Source organism: Monodelphis domestica, chromosome 2 (genome assembly GCF_027887165.1).
Source record: "Monodelphis domestica isolate mMonDom1 chromosome 2, mMonDom1.pri, whole genome shotgun sequence".
Classification (NCBI taxonomy): domain Eukaryota; kingdom Metazoa; phylum Chordata; class Mammalia; order Didelphimorphia; family Didelphidae; genus Monodelphis; species Monodelphis domestica.
Genome location: NC_077228.1, coordinates 466,734,903 through 466,754,581, shown reverse-complemented (window position 1 = coordinate 466,754,581; position 19,679 = coordinate 466,734,903). Strand labels below are relative to the sequence as shown.

The 19,679-nt window shown below is 35.6% G+C and overlaps 1 protein-coding gene across 5 annotated transcripts in view; it reads right to left on the bottom strand.

Annotated features, from left to right (window-relative positions):
* The window catches only part of SLC35A3 (solute carrier family 35 member A3), a 59,318-nt gene extending 40,293 nt beyond the window's left edge, over window positions 1-19,025 (bottom strand). Inside the window, exons 1-3 of one of the 5 annotated variants that reach the window (XM_007485021.3) lie at window positions 18,605-19,025; window positions 7,201-7,294; window positions 3,240-3,444 (exon numbers count right to left, since the gene is read on the bottom strand). In XM_007485021.3, the coding sequence (XP_007485083.1) occupies window positions 3,240-3,444; window positions 7,201-7,245 (250 nt within the window). In that variant the 5' untranslated portion in view covers window positions 7,246-7,294; window positions 18,605-19,025. The remainder of the gene's footprint in view (window positions 1-3,239; window positions 3,445-7,200; window positions 7,295-18,604) is intronic. The other 4 variants (XM_007485020.2, XM_056819126.1, XM_001372074.4 and 1 more) reach the window with 4 other exon arrangements.
* Between the last annotated feature and the right edge of the window lie 654 nt (window positions 19,026-19,679).

The window sequence follows — 19,679 nt, the reverse complement described above, 5'->3', positions numbered from 1 at the left end:
TTTGTCCTTATTCTGAAAGTGATTATGACAGAAACTAAAATGCTAATCTGCCCAGAATCCAATTATTCTTACCTAAGGAAATATGGAATTCCCCCCAGGAGTCTCACAAATGTCTAGCTGTATTGCTACAGAAATCCTTCATTAACCCAAAGCTACACTTCAACAGACTTGAAGAAACATAAAATACCTGATCCATTAACTACCTTAAACTTAGTACCTAATATATTCAGAGAATGCTTACAAAGTTATGCTTTGTTGCCATAGGATCTTAAGCTACCTTAACCTACCTTATAGGAAAATGACAAAACACATGAAGGTTTGCAATCCCAAATGCTATGTAATCTCAAGAGGGCATAAAATAAACAAGTGGAATAGCCAACTGAACAAAAAATAAACAGACTGGGTGAACATTCTTCATAGTTGTAGCAAATTTACTAAAGTACATTATATAAAACAACATGATATTATTTTATTCCCAGTAAATATTCATTTCTCTCCTGAGCTCCAGGTACACATTTCTAAATGCCCACAGAATATCTCTACCATGATGTTACAATGAAGCTTCAAACTGAACATGTCCCAAATTGAAAAAATTATCTTTTTCTTTAAACGTACAACTCCTTTTGACTTCATTTTTTTCTCTAAAAAAGTATGCCCAAATCCCGTTTGAAATCTATGGCTCTTCTCTCTCTCTCTCTCTCTTCCCTCTCACATCCAATTACCAAGACCTGAAGATTCCCCTTCTATAACATCTTTCCAATTCATCCTTTATTCTATTCTCCCTGTTATCATCTAGTATAAGCACTCATCATGACTGACCTGAACTATTTCAAGAGATTCCTAATTGGTCTTTTTACTTCCCTTCTATTACCAATCCAAACCAGCCATCAGTATGACCTCTTAAGCAGTCTTGCCAAATGATTCTGAACTGTGTAAGGGATCAGTGGTTCTTTTGAAAGCAGCAGCATCTGAGTTTGAGGCCTTGATGATCCTGAATTAGATCCCATTTATCTTTGCTGTTTTATATCAGGGAGAACCATTGTGAAATAGCACTGGCCTCATATTTAACTATACAACTTTTGGAGGGACGGAATACTAAATTGTTTGTTCTCTTTCCATTTTTACTATTCTTATATCTATACTAAGTTCTTCCTCTAATGCTATCCTGGGTCAAGCTTTTTTAAATTTAAAGGTCAGGGTTATCTAATAAGCATCCAGAGGACCATTGTGGAAGATCACTTCAAGGACTTGTGGAACCTTGTTACTAAGAGGTACAATGTAGTAGAGACACATGTAGGCTGAGCTTGTTTCTCTTTAAAACAGCAAGGAGGCCATCCTTGGCATTAGATATGATTGTCCCAGAAGACTAGGATTTGAACTAGTAAATGAGCATGGCTTCCTGAGGTATAAGAAGCCCAACCTCTGAGAAGTCAGGGCTTCTCAGGTTTGGTCTAATTCCTATGGTAATTACCTCTCTGATCATGTACTGTCACCATGACAGATGCAGAGACAAAAGGAAACATCATCCACCTAAATCAATGTTGTATCCTTATTGATCATTGTTAGGATTGAGTAAACTCCTATTTGTTAGATATTTTATGTGCCACAAATTATCTAACTTCATTCCAACCCTGAACTACTAGAATGACCTAAGCCACATCTAGCCCACTTCCAGCAATTCTCCTTTTGTAAACACAATTAAAATGTATCACTTTAAATTCTTCTCTCAAAACAACTGTGAGCAATTAATAAGCCATAAAGTACTATGTAAATTTTACTTATGAAGAAAAAGAATTGGTCAGAGGTTAAGTGGCTTACCAGAGGACAAACAAATGGCAAATTTGGGAGCTAACATTCCAAGGGACCCATGTATTCTGACTCCCAAACAGTGCTTTCTCTACTGTACTACATACAGGCTAGAGACTTAATTCTACTCAAAGCCTTTCAACATGTGTTTTTTAATGAATTCTAAGTAGAGTTAAAACTCCTTGGCCTTAACCTGCAACAAGTCTCATCTTTCTAGTCTTATCTCACTTTCCTTTTTTGTATGCAAAACTTGATCCAAACTGAACTACTCACCATGCAGATTTAAAGCTGGAAAGAATCATAAAAGTCACTGAATCTAACCTCTTCATTTTTCTGTAGAGGAAACTGAGGCCCAAAAAAGCTAAGTGCCTTGCCCATGGTCACACAGCAAATAAGGTCTGAGGTAGGATTCAAACCTAGGTCCCCTAACTCCAAGTCTAATACTCTATCTACTATCCCAGCTGTCTCTCTTAAAATCAAATTTCCATCTAGCTTTAGCAATGCTTTTTCTTGTGCCTGGACTATCTTATTCTCTCCCTGACTCCTATCCCAAGATACTCCAATGAACCTGTCCTTTAAAACCCAAGTCAAATACCATCTCTCCCAGGAAATCCTTTGTGATCCTTCCATTGTGTAAAGACAAAGCATTTTGTTTATATCTCTCTCATGTGTTCATCATGAACAATTTTATATTAAACAAAATAAGAAACATTTATAAGAGTCTATTTATGAAGAATACTATGCTTGGAGATACAGTAAAGAAAAAGTTTGGACAAGAGTCACATGAATTTAAGGGGCTTAGAATTTAACTAGGAAATGGTTATTTCTGTATATCTTATACCCCCCCGCTCCCCACTAGATTATAAGCCCTAAGATGGAAGAGTTAAGTCTTATCTGAACTTTGTATTTAACTCATTGCTTAGCATAGTGTTTTTTTGTTTTGTTTTGTTTTAAACTCTTACCTTCTGCCTTAGAACCAATATGGGGTATTGGTTCTAAGGCAGAAGAGTGGTTAAGGGCTAGGCAATGGGGATTAAGTGACTTTCTCAGGGTCGCATAGCTAGGAAGTGTCTGAGGCCAGATTTGAATCCAGGACCACCCATCTTTGAGCCTGGCTCTCAATTCACTGAATCACCTAGCTGCCCCCTTAGCATAGTGTTTTATACACAGAACACAGTAAAAGATGAATTCAATTAAATTTGACAGAGAAATCTTATCATATATCTAAAAGAAAATTATTCTCATGAAATCAAAAATACTAAAAAGCAAATAAAAATATTTTGGCACTAAAAAACTATTGCAATGGAATAGAACTACATAATAAACAAAATAGAGAAATAAAAATAGGAGTATTATTTATAATTTATAAACAACTTAAACCCTGCAACTCAATAAACTCACTGTTGTTCTTGAGCTCAAAACTAGATACCTACTGCTATCTTTGTAGACTAACAAAATGCAGGCAATGATCTTCAAAAGTTCTGCAATGACTACTGCAGTAGATGACAAATAACGAGGTCCATCTTCTTTCAAAGTCCTCGAATAACGCATAGTGAGAACCAAGCTGGTAGTCTGAAAGACTAGGATTCCCAAAGAAAGGTACTTTAAGTTGGCAGACATTGCCTTTTCTTCATGTGCCTGAAAAAATAAAAGCAGAAAACACCACTTAATTAGCCAAAATGCAAAGTATAGAAACAAATATATTAAAAACTAATGAAAAACCAAGTGTATTGTGTATGGTACTGCTTCTTACCAAGCTTTCTATGCTTCTGGTTCCTCTACAATACAGATTAATAACAAAGATGCTCTAGTTGCATTTTTTTGGTTTCTATTCCATCCCAACTTGTTTCATTAGATTAATATTGACATTTCCTGTTCAGAATCTTACTTAGATTTTGTATAAACAGCAATCATACTATAACTATCACTGTTCTAGATATTCACTTATCCACTTTTTTACCCTCTTTGTTACTAGTAGTGACATCAAATATATGTTAAACAAAAAGATTATTCCACAACACATCTACCTCAACATAATTCTTAGCCCCAACTTCAATCTGTATCAATTGGTATGTGGCATGTGTATTCTGAAAAATTTAAAACATGTTCCTAAGAATAAAGGATAGAAAGTATTGCTGTATGGAATTAAGTGCTAAAATAGTAAGCTTTTATTGAAAATTTTAAAAACCTTGAAAACCTCAGATTATTTTTGCTATCACATTCATCTGAGTTTTAAAGTACAGCAATCTGTTCAACTTGATTTGTATAGTACTTATCAAAATACCATGAACAGCAAATATTTTTATGCTGGCTGAATGTCTGTATGAGCCAATGGGGGGCGGGGGAGGGGGAATCAATGGAACTTCATGTTATAGAGGGAAAGTAAATATTGTATGTTTTTTTAACAGGCAACTGGTCTGTGATATTGAGCTAGACACTTCCATTTATGGTCAAGCCAAGTATCATAGCTCTACCAGCTAAATGGTCTTTTCACAGAATTGCAAAATTATATAATTTTAGATCTGGAAGGAACCTTAGAGAACTTTCCTCTTACACAGGAACAAACTGATGCACAAAAATGTGAAATGAATTTAATGAAACTAAAAGATGGTCACTGGAAGAGGAAGAACTAGCATTTCAATCTTCTACACTAATATTGCTTCTACTGTGTCATGCTACCACTCTAGCAATCCTAGCAGTAAGCTTTGTAAGAGTCCAGAAAAAAGTCTGGGGCTGAACTTCCTGTGTTAGAGTAATATAAAAGAAAACTAGGTGCCAGAAAGCTACTTTTGGCACAAGCATCTAAATCTCCTGGAAAATGTCAAATATAGACTTCAAATCTGTTCAAAGAATTTTGTGTTTCTAAAGTGCACCCAAGGACACAATGTACCTATCATAGTAATTACAGTTTTTAAAAATAAAAAATGATCAAATTCTAAGCCAGGCTCTATCTTTTTTCAGTTTGTATTTATTTCTCTTTTCCTTCCATTTTTGCTGTCAATTTTCATGAATTTTCATAATAATGGAGGCCATTATTAATATAAACATTAAGCTTTATAATACAGTTCTTGTCAAAACTTTCACAACATAAAAAAACCCCTGTGAAAATACATAATCCTTGTTTTCAAGGGATCTTACAGGCTACTTAGAATACTAAAGTAGGTGTATCTGCTAAATAGTCATTTAATTCATGCTAAGTAATAATTTATGTCAGCTGAAATATAAAAAATAATTTTTCTGCTATACTACCAAGAGCCTCAGATAGGAAGGGAAAGAGACTCACACTGAAATTTAGGTTATCTCATTCTCAAATAAAAATGTCAAACCATCTAAAATTTTTTAAAAATGTATAAAAATATTATCTAAATAATGGCATGTCATTTGATAGGCAATCCATCATATTCTCTATCCATTTTCACAGGTGAAATGGAGTCCAACCTATACCTGAATGGGAACTCTCTCATATATGAATTCATTCTATAAGCTGGACCCAGAATTAAGTAGGATGAAGAGACTGAGTTGTAAAAAGTACACAGTTCTTTGATTAATCTCAAACTATTCACTTCTACAAAAGCGCCCGTGTTTTTATTTTTAGTATCAATATTCTCTTGGCTTCAACTCATGAAACATTATAATCCTGAAAAATTAAAATTACACATAAACCAAACAACAAAATAAAACAAACAAAGTACCATGCGACCAACAACTTCCACTTGAGAATAAACATAAAACATTATGGAATATATGAATGACATCCCCCCCAAAAAAGGTGAGCTAGTTACTGCAACATGACTGAAACATAAAAGAATGGCCAGAATGATAAACTGTTAACCTTAGATACACTTTAAAAAGATCTCCAACTTGTTCAGAAGATCATCTATGGAGGAATTGTGGGGAAACATGGACAAGAATCTCAGAGATAAGAGATTTGGAGGGATTCAATCTGAATCAGTGGAAGGAGTATCCACGCTGATAAAAAAAAAATAGAGTCACAAAAATATCTCTAAGGTTATACAAAAGAATAGGCTGGCCTCTTAATTTCTAAGGTTAAAAAAAGTCTACTTTGGCAGGACTGAAGGAGAAGATAGCAAAAACGATGTAAACAGAAACAACTGAAGAAGCAAAACACTTCTTTATACTTCTAAACTTATTCTGAATTTAATTTCCTACCATCAATGATTTATTTTATTCTCAGCTGAATTTCTGCTCTTACTGCCATTTTTGGCAACAGAAATCTGTTCTTCAAACTATTCTTCGTTTCATTAAAAATTTTCTGTTGACCCAGGAATATTTGAGATATGTATTTGTTGAAAAAGACTCTCTGGCTAAAAAGATCTTAAGTCATTAAGTCTATTGAACTCCATTTAGAAAAAGACTTATTAGCAGATCCCTTCTAATTCCAGTGGGGGAACTGGGAGTTATTAGGCTTTAATAGGCAACAAGGGTAGAAGGTACCTCCCTGCCCAATCTAAGAAATATTCACTTCCTAAAGCCATTTTTATCTTTATTAGTAGAGAAAGTATCAGTATCTTCTTACATTCCTCAAACAAGGATTTCTTTAACTTTTAGCACCTAGATAATCATGCAGAGTAACACATATAATCAAAAGGCTCTCCATGTACTCCTAAAAACAACTTCCTGTAAATATTTTATCATAAACAACTTAATTTTAAAAAAATCAAAATGTCAAGGAATACTGAAAATTCTAAAACAGAAATTCTTGGATCTCTTCCAGTTCTAAAATTATGATAATATAGCTATTTGAGAAATCTCACTTGGAATAGCAGACTATAAAAGTTGTAAGCTTGAAAGGTACATTATCTCTTTTGAGTAATTTATGTTGGTACATTAAAAGTCTATTAGCAACAGCAAAAAGTGATGTGGCACGATGGAAAGACAACAGGCCTCTGAGTCATGACAACCTAGGTCAAGTCTTATCTCTAGCATATACTGATTGTATGATCTGGGGCAAATCACTTAACTTCTCAAGACCCTACGCAACTATCTAAAGCCCTAAAATATAGAACAGAGACTATCTGCACTAGCAGATTTTTCACCAAGAGCTCTCTACACTGATAAAACCACAAATCTAAACAGGAAGAAAAAAAACAGCTTTAGATTGCAATACAAGTTATGTAACACTACAAACTCAAAATTAACCCAATTGCTACCCTATCGCCTATGACAAAACTAAATTTTAAATAGGATCATGGTGAAATTACTATAAACTATTTTTGATATTTGTGTTCTACACAGATACAACATAATACACTAAAAATATCATCTTTAAAATTAAATTTAAATTGATATTTTAGCCAGATGTGTCAAACAGCTCAAAATATAAATCCCAAAATATTTTCCCGATGAAATGAGTAGAAAAAAATGAATACATACAGAAATGTTGCTTCCAGTTGTAATTTTCTGCCCGTTATCTTCCATGATTCACTCCACAATGTTATGAATTTAAAGAACTGTAATCTTTTTGCTGCTAAATTATTAAGATATAAAATTAATCACAAATGGCTTGATTTCTAATAGACATGCTGCATATCTGACATTACATGTCTCAAAAGTAGATAATGTATCTCCAAAAATCTAGCAATAAGAGAATATTTGAACTGAGGAGTAATCCTTTCCAAAAGTAATGCAGGAAATAAAAAACAATCATTTTTTACATAAATAAAATTAGTTGTTAATAGTGGTTAGTATAACTCATTCAATTATTACAAGATCAGCAATGGATTTTGACTTCTATTAAATTCTACCAGTCTTTACCTGGTTCCTAAAAAATAAATTTTGCTATACTAACAACTCTTTTTAACAAATACTGTAAAACAGTCCAATTATTTTAGTTAACTACACCGTAAGTCAAACAGCTTTCCTTTAGTTCTCCCTTCCTTTTCCTTCTCCAAAGTATCAGGTGTCAGTCTGACTAAGAAAACATTACCAAAATCCACTTAACTAACCTGTGCACTCAATCAGCAACTTGCTATTTCAAAGGCCACAGCTTTTCTTTTTCTACAATCAGGTGAATGCATTCAAATTTTAAGTACTTCCTCCGCGGTAGGATATAAGCACAGTATTTTAAAAGTCTAATCTTTAAAGCACAAAGCTATGAAAAGTATTATGATCACATTTTTAATGCTTCTTACAAAAAGGAAACTATCTCCAAAATGTCTTTCTTTTTTTAAAGAAGTATTTTTCTACATTTTCCTTTTTTTTTAATTATAATTTTTAGTGGTTGATTTCTTTTTACTTTTATGCTAGTGTTGGGCTCTTCTCCCTTCAACTAGGGAATGTCTAAACAAGTTATAGCATATAAACTAATGTACCATAAGAAATGGCAAACAGGTTAATTTTTTTTAATGTGGAAAGACCTATCTAAAACAAAACAAATAGGACAGAAAGAATATTATATATAGCAACAGAAATATTGTTTGAAAAATGAAAGAACTGATTAACAGAAACAAGTAAGACATATATATATTTGTCAAATAATGCCTTCTTTAGTGCTGGGAAGGATGGAAGGAAGGGAGATACCTGGGAATTTTAATGTAGCAAACAATTTAATTAAAAATAATAATAAATAAAAACAAAATTTAAAGCTTCATAATACCATGGCTTTCACACAGAATTCATTTCTGAGTACAATCTAAGCAATAAAGTTTTATAATCCTAAAGAAATGAGTCTATTTTTGAAAATGTTGGTCAACTTCACTAGAAGCTGACAAATTTGTTGACAATCTGCATGCTTTATGTTGCAAGGACACTAAAATTAAATTCTTTTTAATAAACATTTAAAAAAAAACAAATATTTTATCAAAGTTCATCAACCTCAAACTTTATAAAGTGTCCTGCATTTATTTGCCAGTTGATTATAGAGCACAATATCTTTTCATACTTAAGGGAAAGATAAACTCAAAGTAACATACTAACTATAGTATAATTATTGTATTGCTAAGTAAATGCAGAACATACTCTAAAAATTCAGTGTTGAATTCTACTAAATTATTTTTTACCACCTTTGTATATAGGACGGTCTTATTTCATTAAGAGAGGATCTGGAGTATAATTTCAGAATATAAATATAGTATAGATTGATGCATCATCTGTGCACTATGGGGAACTTCCATTTTAAAACCCCACAGTATTCTCACATATATTGCCTCACTTTGTCCAAACAATTCGACTAAAGACAAATATCTTCAGATTGTAGGAAGTTTAAATGACTTTCTTAATGTTAGAGGCAGGTTAAATTTCTCTATTAGGGTTTATTTTGAGAAACAGTATGGCACAATAAAAAGAAAGCTAGTCTCAAGGCCAGGAAGTTTTAGGTTCAAGTACTGCCTCTGATACATACTGGCTATGCTGTGACACTAGGTAAATCACAGCTACTCTAGGAAATTCCTAAAGTAGTAGCAGAGAAGATTCCAAGTTGGATTAGTAGAGGGAAGTCCCTCATCCAAGAGTATTAATCAAACCATAGGTCTAGTCCCCATCTTTATGATTTATATGCTTCAAAAATATCAATCCATAAATTACTAAATTATAAGTTCTTTAGACTATAAACTATAAACTGCATCATTCATTTTTCCAACTCCCTCACAAGCAGGTGATTGTTAAACTGTATTGAAAAGAATACAGTAAGGTCCCCTTATCCCTGATTTTGCTTTCAGTTATTGGGGGTCAATTATGGAAGTGCCCAAGTGCAGGAGTTCTCTCCAAGGCAGCATCTACCTTTCAATACAGCTCTGCTGTTTTCGCTTTCACTTTTTTAGGTCATTTTTTTTGGGGGGGGGGGGGAGGAGAGGTCTCAAAACTCTGAGGCAGGAACAGGGAGAAAGAGAACATATCTAAGGGGTCAGCAGGTGTTCATTTATATCCATCTAAGGTAGATCTTGGAAGGTATCCCCCATTCTCTCCCCTGAATTGTTAATTCTTTATTAGCTATGTGACCTGGGGCAAATCACTTAACTTCTCTAAGACTCAGTTTCCTTATTCACTGAATAAAGGGACTGTACTGGGTTCAATTAAATTCAAACAAGATTTGCCTTTCAGTTTAAAAAATCTATGATTCTTAAATCCAATGGAAAAAAAGATGAAGGAATAGCTTCTTAATAAGTAAAGCTGTAGGGAACAGCTGGGTAGAATAGTGGATTGAGAGCCAGGCCTAGAGACAGAAGGTCCTAGGTTCAAATCTAGTCTCAGATACTTCCTAACTGTGTGACCCTGAGCAAGTCATTTAATCCCCATTGCCTGACCCATACCACTCTTCTGCTTTGGAACTAATACATAGTATTGATTCTTTTTTTTTTTTTAAACCCTTACCTTCTGTCGCTCCAAGGCAAGAAGAGTGGTAAGGACTAGGCAATAGGGGTTAAGTGACTTGCTCAGGGTCACACAGCTGGGAAGTGTCTGAGGTCAGATTTGAACCTAGGACCTCCCATCTCTAGGCCTAGCTCTCAGTCCACTGAGCTACCCAGCTGCCCCCCATAGTATTGATTCTAAGGAGAAAGGTGTGGGTTAAAAAAAATAATGTTGTTTTCATTTACAGGGGTAGATATGTTAGAAATATTACAGAGGTTCTTATTCAGATAGGGACTGTACTGGATAAAACTAAGTGGTCCCACCCAAATCTGAGATTCTGTAATTCATTTTTATAATTTTTAAAACCTGAATGCCTATAAAATATAACTACATGTAGAAATGTCAAAAAATTATCTTAAATGGCAGATGTTACTTCAGTTTCTGGTTACCAATGTTCAAATTCACATGCTCAACAAACATCTATTAGTGCCTGTTGTATGGTAGGCATAAAGAATAACAAAGAAAAAAAACATTAAACTGTCCCTGCTCTCAACATACCTAAATTCTGAGGATAATTTGTATTCAGAAAAATACAAAATACATAAAAAATAATTTGGAGAGGACACTGACAACTGTGATAATCAAGAACATCCTCTTATAAGGAATATTTAGTATTTTCAAACGATGCTAATGTATTTTTAAATTGCATTTGTAACATTTGAATATTAAAGGACACAAGTTAAGGCAAGAATAAAACTGAACTCTTCCAAGTTCACCATAATAAACGAGACTGGAACCTAGAAAAATAAATCTGACCAAATATCAATTTGGGGATACAAATGATAATCCAACAATAACTTCTTATTCTATGCAATTTCCCCCCTATATTTTTCCATCAATCCTTACAAAGGATCTACCCAAATAATTTCTCATCTAATACTTTTAATAATTTAGAAAACCAATTCATACAAATTTTATGTAACAACTGGGAAAAAAAATTTTTTAACACACATTAGTTTGTGTCAACTAGAACAAGCTCCAAGCATTAGAGTTTAGAAAGTCCATCAGATTATAAAAACAGGTTTTTTAAGTTTAATGTTGTTCTTAGTTGTTCATGTGCTTGGATATGTATTGCTCTGATAGGATTTCACTGTTGAAATTCAAACACTTAATACTCTGAAAAATACTCTCTAAACATAAAATTGTAGTCAATCCCCCATTCAAAGCCTCACAAACATATGTTGTACATAGACAGATGGCTAAAGATATAGATAAATCTCCTTTAACAGTAACTGACACAGAGAAGGCACTTAAATATTTACTGATTTACAAATCTTCAAAATATTTTTTAATATTTAACATATAGTTAATTAGGTGGCACAGTGAATAGTGCTAGACTTGAGTCATGAGCAAGTTTAAATCTAGCCACAGACATTTTAACTAGCTGTATGATATTGGGGAGTCATTTGCCTCTTTTAACCTCAGTTTTCTTATCTATAAATGTAACACTATCTACCTTATAGGGTTATCATGAGGACCACAGGAGATAACAAGCAAAAAAGGTTTTGTAAACTTTGAAGCACTATATAAATGCTAGTTATTAATATTTATTATTCAACTGTTCATTCCTCTCATACTTATTCCTATAAGTGCTATCTTTTACTACACCCACTTAGAAGTTGGGGACTAAATCTGACAGTGAGTAATTTGGTCATAAAGGACAATACACAAAGAAATGCTTTCTGGGGATGATGATTACACCAGGGTAGAATATATGGTGCCTAATACAATGAGAAGTCCTTCAATAAGTATTCAATCAATCAACATTTTTTTTAGTCTTGACTATGTCCTAGATACTGGAGAAACAAATATAAACAATGAAACAATGTTTACTCTCAAGAAACTTTCTTTATAAGACTGAACATTTTCAAGTTTGCTATATATAAATATATATTAAAAAAAGTCACCTCAGAATATTTTTTGAATGCTACAATTGCTATATTCTAAGAATGAAGAAACATATCTTCCTTTTGGATTTTTTTCAAATTGTTGATATTCCTTTCAAATGTTTAGCAAAATTAAAGAGTAAATATATCTTTTTTTGATGTTAGTATTGCCTTTTTACTCTCATGTGGCTTTTCAAGTTTTTCAAGACAAAACAATTATTTCCCAATGCAAAGAAATATATAATAAATACCATAAAATATAACTCTCTGATGATTCATGAGTGTTGTAAGCCCACATGCATGCTGACATCCTAACTCTCCATTACAATTCTCTGATTCACTGAACTTAACAAAATTTTCTAAACAATTTCATTTCAAATATCAGACTGTCTTTCTTTTTTTAATTCATATCCCTAGTGCTAGCACAGTGCCTGGCACAGAGTATGTGCTTAATAAAATTTTACTGAATTGCTATTTTAAATAGATATTTTGATTCAAGAACATTAAACAGTACAGGAAAATGCTTAAAAGTTAAAATTTTCCAGTGAAAATAGCTATTAATTGATACTGATGAATAGTCAAGCATATTATGAAGCTTATTACTTGTGATGCAGATGACAGTCTAAATTATGTCCTCCTCAAAGCACAAATACATAAAAAGCAAATTCTTTAAATGATATGGTTATCCCATAATATACATTAATAACAATAGTTCATATTTGCATAATGCTTTATAGTTTATAGGCATTATTATCCTCACTATATTAGAAGGCAGGCAATAAAGTATCACTATGATTATTTTGTGGATGAGACCTAGGTCCATGACTACAAGTCTTACATTCTTTCTGCAATACCATCTAACCTTGCAATGACACAGGCATAGAACTCCAGTGATCCAACTTGTCTTCCAAGCAAGTCTTCAATGTCTGTTTTCTAAAATCCTCCCTATAGTTATTTCCCTAAATTGAATTCCCTGCCACAGTCTTTTTTCCTAGGGATATGAGGAGACATCAGCTTTTCCTTTTATATCCTACATGGTTCCTAAAAACAGCAGGCTACCTTCTTTTTAAGCTTTTTAGAAGACTTCATTACTATATGGAAATGAGTTGTGGACTATAAAACCAAGGCTGTTTTGCTAAATGTTTAGCAACTAGCTTGCTGGAAAGAAAAAAAATGTAAGCAAGACATTTTTAAGTTTAATCTGTATTGTAGCCACTTTCTCCACTTCTTTGTCTACAGACTATCAACAAAACATTAAAATAAGCCCTGATTTGTGATTGATTTCCAAAGTGTAACAGCTCACACTGAAAACTTAATGATCTTAAGAACTTAGTATGAGCTGGCTCCAGCACACCACTGACTAACAAAAAGCAAAGTTCATAAAGGCAATTCAAGTTCTACATTTAAATATACAGAGAACTAAACCTAACTTTCCACCCTCCCCCTTGATCTTGAATGAATCTTTGACTATATGCTGGATCAAATTCTAGGATTCGAGCATACAGACTTGGTCTGGCAAGGTTACAAATCAAACTTCTGACTCCATTCTTTAGCTCTAAGGATTGAAGGCCTAAGTATATATATCTTGAGTCTAAGGCCTTTTTCCCTCCCTGGGTTTCAGGTCTAGCAACTGCTTAGTCACACATACCTTAATGCTAGTAGGAAGGTAGGGAAGGGGGAGTTATCTATTATTATTTACTATACAAAGAAAGTCTTTTTCCTGTTGTGAATCTGCGTTGAAGGAAGATTCTTGTAAAATACTGGTCAGGGAATAGAAATTATTTGAACAGAAGGAGGTCACTGGAGCATAAAGCCAAGATACAGAAAGAAAAGTAATTATTGGTTTTGGATTTATCTCTTATATCAATTCTTCCCATCAGGTGGAAGCAAGTGAAAGAGTCAGGAAAGAACACAAGTTTGAACAGGAAAACGCAAATCAGTCAAGTTAGAATTTTGCTAGAAACAGTCTCTGGGATCCTGGGCTAGAGGTCTGTCTAGGTCAATAAGTAAAGAAGTCAAAACCTGAGATAAAATTATTCATTATTTCTGAATAGTGAATCTGGTATGAAAAAACTAACTGGGTCAGGAAAAAAAGAGAAGTATGGACAAGATAGAACTTTAAGGAGTCAGTCTTACTAAATCCTTACAGGGTAGATGATAGAAAATTTCTCATTTTGGGAGCTAGAATCAAGGACAGAATTTCAACAGGTCCAGAACCAATTGGTCTAAAGTAAAGTATGTGACTACAAATGTCTTGCCGTCTAGATGCTTCAAAGGAAGATTTACTGGGGATGGAGGGAGGGGAAGAAGAATGTAGCAAAGGGGATACCTACTGTAAGCCTGGGGCTCTCATAACACCTGAAGCTAAACTGGAGTACATTCTAAAAGGGCTAAGGCAAGACACTGAGCAGTTTATCACATGGAATCCAACATGCAGTTCAAGCAGGACAAGACTAGAAAATCCACTGATAAGACTCCAAGAAAAGGACAGGGAAAGAGAGATTTATTCAGACCAAAGTATGGAATTAAAATGACTAGTTCCTTGATAAGGATGATTTGGTAAAACACTTGTAAGATATTACCCTTATTTTAACTCCTTGTAAGCTTTCTTTATAATATTTTGCAATAAAATATCTCAAAAAAAGGAGGTTGTATAATGTTGTCAGGAAGCCTGGAAAGAAAAAAAAAAACCTTCATTCTCTCCAGAAAAGCTTGGTTCATTCATGAACCAAGTCCAAGAGGAGAGGTAGTGGCAAGAAACCAATAAGAGATGCCAAGTCACACTATAAAGATTCTTTGAGGAAAAGGAATGAGGGTCCCAAAATAGATTTAGTAGATTTATGGTGCCCCCACCCTCAAGTTCCCTTCCTATGGGCAAAGAAAGGGTACCTATAGATTAACTTGCTTTTTATTATTCATATTTGAGGGTGAATGGACCTAGTTTCCAGTTAAAAGAACTGTGATAACAAACACTATGGAGCCAAAAAAACATCTTTTCCCTAACCCTAACCCAGCAGCTTATTCTACCTATCTAGCTAGTTAACTAAAATTTATATAACACTATGTGCCAGGCACTTTACAATTTGATATTTACAAGTGAGGATCATCTGATTTTCAGAGTTATTATTATCATCATTTTATGGAAGAGGAAACTGAGGCAAAAAGAGGTTAAGTAACTCATCCACACAGCTACTATGTGAAGCTGGACATCTTCCAATGTTCAAACTGATGAGTTTAGACTGACTTCTCTCGCCCATAGAGATTTTTTAAAAATTGAATACAGAATATGCCACAGTATACAGAATACAGTAATAATAGAATATGCTTTACAACTACTAATGGCAAAGCCACACATCCTATTCCTATTCAGGCATCTCTACTATATAAAAAGATTATATTTCACTGTATTTATGTTGTATACAATTTCATCTTTCAAATATTAAACCAAGTTAAAACTAAGAATGATAAAACAGCTTTATCCTAAATCCATTTGCAAATACTCTAATTTCTAGACCAAGAGAAAATATATCAATCATTTTTAAAGGCAATTCAATTTCAATTCAATCCAACAAACTTAAAAAAAAAAAAAGTTTCTATGTTCCAGGAACTGTGCAAGGCACTGGAGACACAAAGACAAAAAGCAAAATCAGTAAACTAAAGGCACTTCTGGGGATTTAACATATACACAGAAAAGTAAATAAAAAGCCATTTCAGGAAAAAGTAGTTTTAGAACACTAACAACTAGGGGGATCAGACATAGCCTTTAAAAAAATAGTTCCAAAAGCAAGCACAAAAAAGGCAGACATGAATAGGCAATATTTTCCAGGCAGAGAAGATAGTCTATGCACATACCTGGATGTGGGAAATAACATGCCAAAATTCAGGAAATAACCAATAGTTTGGGTAGGACATAGGATGCATGTAGCAGAATAATAATAGCAACTTTATAGAGTGTTTGAAAGTTTGCAAAGTACCTGGAATATATTATCTAATTTGAATACATATGAAATGCCAAGAAAGGTAGGAGCTAGATTCTGGAAACTTTAGATACCAGAGTATTTTGTGTTACATCCTGGAAATAACAAGAACAGAATAAAGTGATACTATCAGACCTGTGATTTAAGAAGAATAATTTGGCAACTATATTAAATATGTATTAAAGAGGAGATAGACTGAAAAAAGCCAAAAAGATCACTACTGCAATAATCTAGGCAAAAGATGATAAGTCATTAACTAAGATATTGATAGTGTGAAACGAGAAAAGGGCATGGATGCAAAAGACAGTGGGAAAGTAGATTCAACAAATCTTGGTAGTAGAGTAAGAAGGGGAAGAGTCAAGGGGGATTCTGATTTTATAAACCTAGGTTGCTAGATTGTAGTTCCTTCAACCATAGAAAAAGAGGATTTGGAGGAGAAATAACTTCAGGGGAACAGTAATGAGTTTGGTTTGGGGATGTTGTATAAAATACATTTAGGTGCCAAGGAAACAGAGGTAACTAGAACAGGAGAAAAGATAAACAATAATAGCTTGAAGTGGAGGCAGAATGAAGTGATGGGCTTGTATTGTTTTAAGTATAGGGTAGAATTAGGCATGTTTGTGGGCTAGGGTGAAGAAATCAATGAATAAAGAGAGATTAAAGATGGAAAAAATAAGGAGAGGACTAGCTCTATAAGTAACAATAAGTGATAAATCAAGAACACAAGTAGAGAAATTGACCCAAGGAAGACTACCTCTTCCTCAGAGACTGGAGCAAAGGACAAAAAGTTTGGAGGTATGGAGTTAAGGTCAAGAGAAGAAGGCACTATTTTCTTAGTAAAATAAGAGGTTAGTTCCTCTGTTGAGTGGAAGAGTAGATAAAATAGTGTAGAAGGGTTGAGAAGAGGCTGGCATAGCAGTTGATAAGAATGGGATAGTCAGAGGAAATTAAAAGACTGAGCTACCTATAGCAGTGGGGGCCTACTTTATAGCAGATAACAGAAATACGTGGTGTGCCCAGCTAACTTCATGCAGAAGTCTTAAAATAGAAATGGCAGGGAAAACACTAAGCTTTGGTAATGAATACATTTCAAAGGTGTCAAACTAAGAAAGGGATAAAGGAACTAGAGGTCAAGATGAAGACAAAGAATAAGTTAAATTAGAAAGAATGAGGTCGCAACAGAGACATTAGGATTGGAAGCAGAGGCAAAGGATAAATAGTACTAGAAATTAGTTTATGTGAATGGCTACTCAAAGTTAACAGACATATTATTTAACTCACTAGGACCAATATGTGATCTTTATCATTTTTCAAGTGAGTCATTCACAGTGAAGCAGAGAATCTCCTCCCTTTCCTCCACTCTCCCAAATCACACACATCTAAGAATGGTATCAAGTATCACTTGGTATCAGGAGACAGAATTACTTTTCCAGGGTCAGTGACCAATATGGAAAAAAAAAAATCATTGCACCACAAAATACTAGAGCTGCAAGGGCCCCTAGGGATCATCTGTTTTAACCACTGAAAAAAATAAGGCCCAAAGAGGCTAATTGACTTCTCTACCTGTCTCTGGCCATTTATTAGCTGTGTGACATTTAGCATTTCTCTAAGCCTTAATTTTCTGACCTATAAAATAAGGGATTTAGGTTTCTAAGGACACTTCCAATTCAAACATTCTAAGAGTCTGAAACTACACATTAACCACTATTAGTTGGCTTTCTCTGCCAAGAGGTAGCATGGCCTTAGTGTTTAAATTTGGAGTCAAGAAGTGCTGGGTTCAAATCTCACCAGGATAATTACTACCTGTGGGACCCTTGGTAAATGACTTAACCTCCTTGAATTTGTTTCCTAGCCTGTAAAATGGGGATATTAATAGCACCCAAACAGCCTTTGACAAACTGACTCCCCGTTAAGCTTTGTGCTTCTTGAGAACACGGACTGGGTTTGAGTTTGTGGGAGTGCAGGAGGGAATGATTTAGTATGTAAAGTGTTTACAAACTTTAAAACATTCTATAAAATTGCATTATTATTATTATTCTGTTCACACACTATATTCTAGCTACATCCTGAAGCAGATATGCTATCTCCCACAACCACGTATGTGCATAGGCTGCTCCCCATGTGTGGAACATACTCCCTCTCCGGTCGCCTCGGGTACCAGCTTCCCTAGAAGTTTGAGGGGGTAGTATCCTCAGCGCTCAGCACAGTGACCCACATTGTAGGTGCTCACTAAATTCTTGCTGATTTGACTCCTTCATGAAGTTGTAAGGATTAAATGAGAGAACCTATGCAAAGAGCTCTGCAAACCTGTGAGCTAACGCTAGTGACCACTCTGGGCCTCTGTGGGATGAAATCATTGGTCCACCCCTACCTGGCAGGCTGTGCTGATAAAAGCATTTCAGAACAGTCCCAACTCTCACTCCTTCCACGTTCCTACTGGCTGAGGCCAGGGCCTCCTGCCCGCTCAGAGGCGAGCCTGACCACCGCACAAGGGGTCGGTCACTCGTCGCCCCCCGCGGCCTTCCCTAATCCCAACCACCACCAAGCCCCAGTCCTGGCTCGGCTCACCTCGGTGCACAGTGGGAGGGCCCGCTCCGCAGACCGCGGAGCCTTGGATGGCCGGATCCGCCGTGTCCGACCAGCCGCAGAACGCCCCGCCACCGCCACTCCTCCTGAGCCTGCCGCCGCCAGCCCGGCGAGTTTTGGCGTTTCCGGGTTCCCGCGGTGCCGTTCCCCAAACGCTCCGGCGGCGCCCGCGACCTCGCGAACACCGTTCCTGGCTGCTCCGCTCCGGGGCCCCTAAGGAGCGCCCCCTAGCGTGTACCTTCGCCTGGAAGGACCGTGGAGGTCTCTCTTCGCAGAACTGGGGACGAGACTCCCTTTGTTTCTCCTCTGCGAGGCCCGCGGGGAGGGGTCGGCAGGACCAAGAGTGTTTATGTCCAGGAGCGTGGCTGAGGTCTGTCCAGAGCCCGTGTCGAATGAGGAAAGGGCAAAGTCCGGGGGTGCAAAGGTCCCTGAAAGGAGAGGAGGAAATGCCCCAGGAAGTCACCTGTTGGGAGAAAGGGAAGGATACTGTGTCATCTTTACAATGGAAACCATCCGAGTCAGTTTAGCAGAGGAACTGGATCCCTAAGGAAGAATTCTCCCTTTGCTAAGCTAAAACCCTCTGAGGGGTCATCCGGCATTTACTGAAGTTCTAGAAAGTCAAGTCAAACCAGAGGGATGCCATTAAAAAATAGTTCTCAGGGCAGCTAGGTAGCATCTAGGTAGTGAATAGAGCAGCAGCCTAAAGTCAGGAGGACTTGGGTTAAAATCTGACCCCAGACACTTTCTAGGTGTGTGACCCTGCAAGTCACTTAATCCGAATTGCCTGCCCCTTGCCGTTCTTCTGTGTTAGAACTGATAGTAAAACAGAAGAGTAAAGATTGGGGGGGGGGGGGAGTTAATTAATAAACAGTTCACTTTTATATTGTTGATTTCCCTACAATAATCTTGTGTTAGCTAGTACAGTTGTCAAGACACCCATTTTACAGGTGAGGAGACTAAATTTCAGAGAAAAGCCTAGTCTAAATTACCCAGCTACTAAATTACCAGAGCCCAGATTTGAACCTAAATCTAACTCAAAGCCTAGAACTCCCAAAGT